Raw genomic sequence first — 9,244 nt, 5'->3', positions numbered from 1 at the left:
TTCCTGTAGCTTACGAGTTTACGTCCATCCCTGGTTAAGTACCGCGCGTTAAAATCTAGTATATATATAATCTTCATTCACATAATTGGTAAACATATTCATATGCAACAAAAGAGGAAGTCCGATATGGTAGATTTTCTGAAATTTCCATATTAACTCTTTGAATGAGTCTTAAAGTTGGGATTAGAAACATCATATATCATGATATGTGGGTGCTTTCTATTTTTTCTACAAAATTTCCATATTAATTCTTTGAATGTCTTGAAGTTCTTTCTAGTTTTTTTCTACTAACATGTTTTCATGGTTTTTTGATACCCAAAAAAAAAAAAATATTCATGGCTTTATCGTATTAAGATTTTTCACTCTACAATCAGAATTTAAAAATAGAGTTGTAGTCAGAATTCAAAGTTATAATGTGTTTTTTTAGAGTCGAGATTTGTATCCACTATATATTAATTCAAAAACACTCTTAAAAATGAACTTTACCCTCATGTCAAGTGTTATTAACGAAATTTTTATGTTGACGTAACGTTTCCAGAGAGAGTTTTAGCTTATTATTTACAGATTTTGCTATCAATGTTATATACATATCTTACACAAATAAAAAACAGAAATTCAAATTAAATAAAATTATGAAGTAAATGAACGAAACACAAAAATGTATATGATTCTTTGTTATCTAGGTTAAAAATAAATTACGTTTTCAATCATTTTACGAATTAAATGAATTTCAATACGAAAAACCTATGATTTGAATAGAATAAACCGATGATTTCAACACTAATCTAATTTTTAAAAGTTGAACCTTATATTTAATATATGATTTTTTTAGCTCTTACCTAACCATTAGATTAATAACATTAATACATTTTCATTCAAATAATTATATTGTATTGAATTTGGCACATAATAAGAAGGGTAACCTAACTGATGATTTATTATTACTAGTAAATTTCAATTGATGGGCGTTTCACGTTTGATTAGAAAGCTGTCGGAAAGTCTTTGGACTATATCTATATTCCATGACTTTCGATTGTGAGCCCAATTAATTAGTTTTGACAAAGAGCCCAATAAGTTCTTAAAGGCTTTTTCTTTGGGTCAACATACTATCATTACACCGGAAAAGTACAAGTAAAAACATACAACCCGATAGGGAAGTGATGGAAGAGGTTGGGAAGACATGCCCAGTAAGATTTGTCTGACTTGCTTTGTTTATAGTGTTCATAAAGGAAGATGGAGACTTGAGATGTTTTTCTTACAGTTTATTTTAGCTTTTTACAGTTTTTTTTTTTTTTTTTTTTGATAAACCCTATCGGCTATCCGGTCGGTCCCGGTAGGAACGCACCGATGTGCTACATAGTGGACTGGTCCACCGTGTTAACGGTTAGGCCCTTACAGGCTACCACTCTGCCTATCCCGAGTTTGGAATGCCTTCCGACTAAGTGTCAGGGGGTAGTCAGGCCGTCTGCATTTCTGACTACCAGGTAAACCAATTGGGCCAAGGCCCAACTGACAGACTTCCCAAACAAATGTGTTTTTGTTCATGAACCATACCATTTAAAATATTCAAACCAAATCCAAGGTAAAAAAAGGTATGAAAGCTTGTAGTAAGTAAAATATAAATTCCCCAAAAGGAAAGAGCCAAAACCACCAGGCCAGTAAAATGAGTAGCACCACCATCACACATTTTCACTCATAGATAACGATAAGATTCATGGAATTATCTTCCACGTGGCATTATTCCAGCGGTTCAAGCCGATAAGGGTCTCAACACCTCTCCTTAGGCCTTTGTGGCCGTTACCAAGTGAATTAACCTCACACATATCCACACTCAAAATCCAACGGTCTAGATCCTATTCCACTTGAATCTCATGAATCCTAGACCCTCCGATCACTCCAAAGCTTATTCTCATCGTTATTACCATTATATATAGATGACCAAAGCTCTAGACCAAACCTCAGTCACACAAAGAGTAAAGAAGAACAATGGCTTCCTCTATGCTCTCTTCCGCTACTATGGTTGCCTCTCCGGCTCAGGCCACAATGGTCGCTCCTTTCACCGGACTTAAGTCCTCCGCTGCCTTCCCAGCCACCCGCAAGGCCAACAACGACATTACTTCCATCACAAGCAACGGCGGAAGAGTTAACTGCATGCAGGTCATATATATTTCTTCTTCACTTTTTAATTTATTATCGGTTTTTAATTAGATTTACATGAACTAATATGATTCGAAAAATCGATAAAAAAAAAAAATATAGGTGTGGCCTCCCGTTGGAAAGAAGAAGTTCGAGACTCTCTCTTACCTTCCTGACCTTACCGATTCCGAATTGGCTAAGGAAGTTGACTACCTTCTCCGCAACAAGTGGATTCCTTGTGTTGAATTCGAGTTGGAGGTAATTAATAAAAGCTTAAAACATATATATAAACGAGGTAGATCTTAGGAAAATTAGGTTAGTAATTCGCTTCATATATTAGGAATCTTGAATTATATAAACATATACAAAATGTTTTTCTGAGTGGTTGTAATATATGTGGTTTGTAGCACGGATTTGTGTACCGTGAGCACGGTAACAGCCCCGGATACTACGATGGACGGTACTGGACAATGTGGAAGCTTCCCTTGTTCGGTTGCACCGACTCCGCTCAAGTGTTGAAGGAAGTGGAAGAGTGCAAGAAGGAGTACCCTGAAGCCTTCATTAGGATCATCGGATTCGACAACAGCCGTCAAGTGCAGTGCATCAGTTTCATTGCCTACAAGCCACCAAGCTTCACCGGTTAATTTCCCTTTGCTCTGTGTAAACATCAAAACATTATCCCCCACCTTTGATTTTATCCCTTGTTCTTCTGCTTTTTTTCTTCTTCTTTTTTTATGGGTTTTAATTTCCGGATTTAACGTTTGTTTTCCGGTTTGCGAGACATTTTCTATCGGATTCTCAACTGTCTGATGAAATAAATATGTAATGTTCTATAAGTCTTTCAATTTGAATTGCATATGAACAAAATGAAAGAGGACAATGCGGCTCCAAATATGAAATTTACAAGTTGAAGAACCATAGCATATCTAGTGTCGCTAAAGAAATCACTAGAAAAATTAGATTCACATTCAATTCTTGTCACATGATTAATGAGCTTGAGAGGTTTAGACTAACAATATCTTTAAGTAAAAGATGACCCACTTGAAATCTAGTGATGGATACATTAGTGGACGTGCCTTCTTTAGGATAGGATTCTGGATAAGAGTCTTGAATATTCATTTTTACTAAGTATATTCAAGCATCTTGTGGATCATATATTTTCTTCAATCGAAGGGCTTGACCCAAATTCACATAAAGATATTTTGGAACCGTTTGTTTAGGTACTTTCGAAATAGGATATGCTATGTGTGGGTCGTAAAAACTCAAATTTTATTAAAAAAAAAAAACATTTCTAATTAATTATTGATATAGTGGAAAGTTTTCAAATATCTTAAAACTTTTTTACCCATTTTTTAATAACTTTTTTACTATTTAATTTCAAGAATTATACATATTGTTTTTCAAAAGGTTTTGGTCGCCATCGAATACATCGAAATGCTCAAATACCACATAAAGATTGATAGATAGGACTTACTTTTTTTTTTTTTTTCGTCTGAATAATTCATGAAATATAACCAAGGGAGAAATACAAAGTTGGGATACATGGTAAAATACTAACCCCGGCGGGACTCTAATCCCCGGAAAACTAAGCCGGCGGATACATGGAAACCCCCAAAGACAAAAGCCAAAAAAGGCAGACATAAAAGAAGGAAAACCTTAAAGTACAGGAAAAAGCTAATATCTAAGACTCAAGCAACACAACTGCAAACTCTTCACGAAAAGAATCCGACGAACATTTCCATAGAACATTTTGGGCGCTGGAAAGTGGTTACAAACAGGAGCAACAAGAGGACCCATCATTAGATTGCCTTTACATGAAAGGCCCGAGAAGGATACAAAACCAAGCTCACACAACCACACCCCGAGCAGAAACGAGCACAGATAAAAGAGAATCAGAACACAGATCCTAACCATCACTACCACACCAGAAACCAGAGAAGACAAGTAGGAGAAGGGACAAGGAGAAGCCTTGAGATCCGAAGGGGAAAACGCTAAAGAGGGCCAACAAACCTTACACGCGGACATTCGTAGACCCAGCCAAAACCATCTACAGCCTAAGAACTTGTTACGCCACGCAAGAGAAGGAATAGAGACCGAGCCTACCACATCGTCTTGAACTCAAACCTTAAATCCAAACAAGGAAAAAGAAGAGAGCTAGTAGATGCCTTTGTAGGAGACTACCATCCAAATGAAGAACCCACAAAACGAAACCTTCACAAACTCATAACCCCAATAACCGGGCAGAAAGTAACAGGAGGCAGAACTAGGAGTCAATATTGCCATCCCTAAACTTGAAACTAAGGCTTCTACCCTCAACCAACCATACTACTAAGACTAAATTACCCAACCAAAGGCAATCCAATCTTAGCCTAAGACAGAATCGAGACTGCAGAGCTTCTAAAAGTTACGGGCATAAACAAGATGAAGTAACCAAACCTCCATCTCCAAAAACAAACAGCCGTAATAGTGAAGAACCACACGGGCTCCGACGAAAACACCGACCATCCACTGAGAACCAAGCAAACCCATCACTAGAACGGAACCAACCCAATCGAAGCACAACCATCTAGATCTTGTCTTTAATCCGCCATAGGAGAAGCCAAAGAAGACCCAAAACAAAGGAAAATCAATTAAAAGATAAACAGACACACCCTCTCACGACTCCGGCCAAGGACACCGGAAAATCAGAGAGGTATCGACAAAGATTTGAGAAGAGAAGTTGTTTGGCGGCTAGACCTAAAAAATCGCCTCCCAAAGGCTTTTTCTAACTTGGTTAGATAGGAGTTACCAAAGTTTTGTTTTTGTTTTCATGTGTTGTTTTTTGTTGAAATAAACAAATTAGGTGGGAGTGATAAAGGAATAGAAAAAAAAACAAAGTGGGTGGGCCAAAAGGCCTATTAATAGATATATAAGTTATCATACCAAATAGCCCACCCAAGTTATCTTCGTACTCCATCCAATTTCTCAAGCAATGAGTATTAGCCACATGTCTATCTTTTTCTTGTTTTTCTTTTCGTTAATGTATTTTTTTTTTAAATCTTTTTATAGTCAATTCTTAATGCAATAACCAGGTTGTGAATACAAATTAAAATATATAATCTAATAAAAGAAAAAAACGAATTAATGGGGGAAACACTAACTATTGTCTTTTTCTGTCCTGAAACTAGACTTGTGTCTTGTCCACCTAAATTCACTTTGATCACAACTCTCCATTAACATATAACTTCTTTCACACAAAAATAAACCATTTACATTTAAATTTTCCATCAATATATTCAAAAATTTATGTGTACTTATATATTGAACTTTTTTGTGTAATTAATTTACTAAAATCTTATATGATAATAATAATACTAATATTTAGATATATCATTGATTGAAATAAACCAAAATTATACTGAATCTACTGATTATGCCATATTATAATAGATTTTAATTTAAATAAACAAAAAATCTAAGTAATTTAAATAAACTAAACCGAAATTGAAGTTTTTAAAGATGGAAGGATGAGCAAAAAGTGTTGCATATAATTGTGGACACTGAGCAAGAAAGAGTGTGAAAGACAACTTTTTTTCCTTCCACTTCCGTTTTATTTTTTAATTCAGTGGAAATCTATCAAACCATTATTCCTCTTTGTGTTTAATTTATATATATATGCAGAGAGTTTGTTGAAGAAGGTGATGAAAGATCAATTTTTGGCAGATTTAAATCAGAGATGGCTTTTTCTTCTTGCGTTTCTCAGCCTTTGTCTTCATCTCTCACGGTATCTTCTTCTTCAATTTCACTATTCGTATATGTGTTGAGGTTCTACTGTTTTGAATAGTTATGGATAACCTTAAAAGTCTTTATCTTTTGACTCAAATTGAAGAATTTAATGGGTTTTCGAATTGACTAAGTTGACTTTATTTCTCCTGAGTCACTGTTAAAGAATCTCTGTTCTTGATTGTTGTGAGTTTTTGTCTGAAAGTTTCTGAATTTCTATGAAGTAAAAGAGAATCTTTCTTGAATTCAGATGATGAAACGCAACATTTCGGCTAAAAGATTGGAACTTTGTCTTGATTCTTCAAAGATTAGATTAGATCATCGTTGGAGCTTCATTGGAGGATCAGGAATCTCTGTTCAGTCCAATGTTTCGTTGAATTCTAACTCTGTAGTTCGCAAGAAATTCTCCGGTGTACGAGCTTCATGTAATGTGTTTCTCTGCATTTGTAACTGAAGTTTAAAGATTAAAACTTTGTCACTCATTTGTGACTTTTGATCTCAGATTAAATGAGTGATAGAATCTCTTATATATTCATGTTGCAGGGTTAACTACTTCTCAGATTGCAAGCAGTGTATTTGCGGTTGGAACTACCGCGGTTCTTCCCTTTTATACGCTCATGGTTGTAGCTCCAAAAGCTGAAATTGTAAGTTTTATGTTTTATTGCAGTTTTTGTGCAGAACCAAAGAAGTTGATCTAAATTGAGTATTATGTTGCTTTTTGCAGACCAAGAAGTGTATGGAGAGTAGCATACCGTATATCGTCTTAGGCGTATTATACGCATATTTGTTATACCTTTCTTGGACACCCGAGACGCTCAAATACATGTTTTCTAGTAAATACATGTTGCCAGAGGTTTTGCTTTCCCTCAACCATCCCGAAACATTCGAAAACAAGAATGTATCAATGCAGTTTCTAATGTTTTTATTTCATCTGCAGCTGTCCGGAATAGCGAAAATGTTCTCAAGTGAAATGACTCTTGCTTCTGCTTGGATTCATCTTCTTGTGATAGATCTTTTTGCTGCACGGTATATTGCGGATTTGTTTCTTCTCAATTAATGGGTTCTGAATTTATCCGAACATGTTTCTTATAAACCATGTTTTCGGTTTTTATTTGCAGGCAAGTTTATAATGATGGGTTAGAGAATCAGATCGAGACGAGGCATTCGGTTTCGCTCTGCCTTCTCTTCTGTCCGGTTGGAATCGTTTCGCATTTCCTAACCAAAGCTTTAATCAACAACCAGGGCAAGTAAAATTGGTGATCTTGGTCTCTCAATGTTGGAATGATGGTTCATTATGATTTTGCTTCAGTTAAATTAGTTATTATGGGTTATTAAGTTGTTGAAAGAATCAATGAGACCAAACAACTTCAGACAAGTTTTTATCTTTTGTCAATAAGTTTAATTCTTGAGGTTTCTGCAGAAATTTTGCAACTCGAAAACCTCTTCACATATATTACTGAACTAGAGATTTATTTTCACTAAAAACTAATCAAAGAAGTTATAGCTTCCAATTTGATGTGAAAACACTACTACGAGCCCTTGAGCAGATCAAGTGCTCCGTTACAGGGGTTTACTTGAATTTGCCTGACTTGTGGTGTGGATCCTCATTGTCGCATATATATATCTGACGCACAAGCACTGTTGTTGCCCCGAGCTTTGTTAGCGCTGCAAATGCATTTATCTAAGTACTGAGGGATTTCGGGGAGGTTTAGTTGTCAAGGGCAGCCGCGAAGAGAGCTAGGTTTCCGGGAGGCGAGAGGCTCTGATGAGATCTGGTTTGCGAATGCTACCCCAAAGTACGCTTTCCTGACTTGGTTAGTTGTGAAAAACAGAGTAGCAACAGGGGATAGAATGATAAATGGAACAAGAACGTGGATACGAGCTGTATCTTCTGCAAAGACCCGCTGGAAACAAGAGATCACTCATTTTTTTAATGCCCGTTCTCAAGAAAGGTGTGGGAGGAGCTGGTCAGTGGACTGAGGATCCGACAAATGGCTAGAGATCATGAAGATGCTTGCAGGAAAAGACATCGATAAAACCAAAGGATTTATACTCAAGTATGTGTTCCAGAACACAATCCACTCTATTTGGAGAGAGAAAAATGGTAGGAGGCACGGAGAAGAGCCAACTACGACAGAAAAGATGGTGAAGCTGATCGATAAGCAAACGGTGGTGGACTTTCAGATCTTATCATTCTCTGTTGGACTTTGTTTGCTGAATCCAAATGATTATTGGTGGATTTAGCAACCGATTGAGTTTGTTTTGTTCTGTATTATATGTCTCTTTAGCCGTATATACAAAAGTTGGTGAAAAACTGAAGAATCGTTGGCCGAGTATTGTTTCCCGGCGATGATTTTTTCACCGGAATTGGAGAATCAGGTGACGGAGGTTGCTGTCAATTGGACTTTGTATTGGGATATAATCTTTGTAGGCCCATTCAAATTTGGACTGGAATGAGTCATGAGAGTAATTAAATGTGATATTTATTGATCTTCAATAGTCGTTAGAAGGCCGTCATCACCACTGCGCACGTATACAAAACTTTGCATTTAACGTGAAGAAGACATGTTAAGAAGCTTAAGACGTCATCGTTTGACGCCAAATAATGATAGAGGCAAAGTGTTGTTACTACAAAATAGTGCAAATCACACTTCAGTTTTATCGTATACTGATTAGATCAACTCAAATTACATAAGGATAATCTGATATCTTGATTTGGATTAGATAAAACTATACAAGTAGATATATCGATTTTTGAAATGAAAGCTCATGAAACTCAAAACAATTTATAGAACAACCATAAACTCTATCATTTGATTGCTTTGACTTTTTGATTAGTCATGAATCTCAAAATAGGATAATTCTAGTATGATATATAACAAGACTAGATTTTAACCCGGATGATTTAATTTTAAAGTTAGTATAAAAATATTTTGTAAATTGTATCTCCTTATAACATATTTATTTATATTATAGTTTACAATTGTTATTAAGTAACGGTATACCACGAGTCCACGAGACAATTATTAATAAACTGAGGATTTAACTCGTATTAAAGCGGTATATAAATATTGATTCAAATTCGTCCGCCATATAAATTCTTTCCGAAATATTAACCCGTTCCGTAATTTCTTAACCTGTCCCGTGATTTGTTTTTATTTTAAAATTTTAAAATTATTTATTATATATAAAAGTTTACAAATCATATCATCCTCTAAGACCACGACATTATATCACGGGACAATTTTGGTTTTATACAATCTTTTCTAAATGAGACTGATTTGATATATCTAATATTTGTAGTATTAAAAAATAAGGATTTAATCTGTATTGAAGCGGCGGATTA

General features: G+C 35.5%; 2 protein-coding genes across 4 annotated transcripts; both read left to right on the top strand.

Moving 5' to 3' along the window:
• The first annotated feature begins 1,582 nt into the window (after positions 1-1,582).
• On the top strand, positions 1,583-3,003 carry LOC9324639 (ribulose bisphosphate carboxylase small chain 1A, chloroplastic). 2 transcript variants are annotated; one of them, XM_002888530.2, is made up of 3 exons: positions 1,583-2,157; positions 2,260-2,394; positions 2,544-3,003. In XM_002888530.2, the coding sequence occupies exons 1-3, from the start codon at positions 1,987-1,989 to the stop codon at positions 2,778-2,780; spliced, it is 543 nt and encodes a 180-aa protein (XP_002888576.1). In that variant the 5' UTR covers positions 1,583-1,986; the 3' UTR covers positions 2,781-3,003. The 2 variants fall into 2 exon arrangements, with proteins under 2 accessions (XP_002888576.1, XP_020865579.1); XM_021009920.1 differs by having other exon boundaries at positions 1,817-2,157; positions 2,260-2,387; positions 2,544-2,655.
• Positions 3,004-5,631: 2,628 nt separating this feature from the next.
• On the top strand, positions 5,632-7,349 carry LOC9323166 (protein ABA DEFICIENT 4, chloroplastic). 2 transcript variants are annotated; one of them, XM_021036133.1, is made up of 7 exons: positions 5,632-5,689; positions 5,797-5,899; positions 6,149-6,323; positions 6,442-6,542; positions 6,623-6,751; positions 6,836-6,924; positions 7,017-7,337. In XM_021036133.1, the coding sequence occupies exons 2-7, from the start codon at positions 5,852-5,854 to the stop codon at positions 7,147-7,149; spliced, it is 675 nt and encodes a 224-aa protein (XP_020891792.1). In that variant the 5' UTR covers positions 5,632-5,689; positions 5,797-5,851; the 3' UTR covers positions 7,150-7,337. The 2 variants fall into 2 exon arrangements, with proteins under 2 accessions (XP_020891792.1, XP_002888575.1); XM_002888529.2 differs by having other exon boundaries at positions 5,668-5,899; positions 7,017-7,349.
• Positions 7,350-9,244: the final 1,895 nt, after the last annotated feature.

This window comes from Arabidopsis lyrata, assembly GCF_000004255.2.
Source record: "Arabidopsis lyrata subsp. lyrata unplaced genomic scaffold ARALYscaffold_2, whole genome shotgun sequence".
In the NCBI taxonomy this organism is placed as follows: Eukaryota; Viridiplantae; Streptophyta; class Magnoliopsida; order Brassicales; family Brassicaceae; genus Arabidopsis; species Arabidopsis lyrata.
The sequence above is the reverse complement of the archived record's forward strand: the minus strand, read 5'-3'. Positions and strand labels throughout refer to the sequence as shown.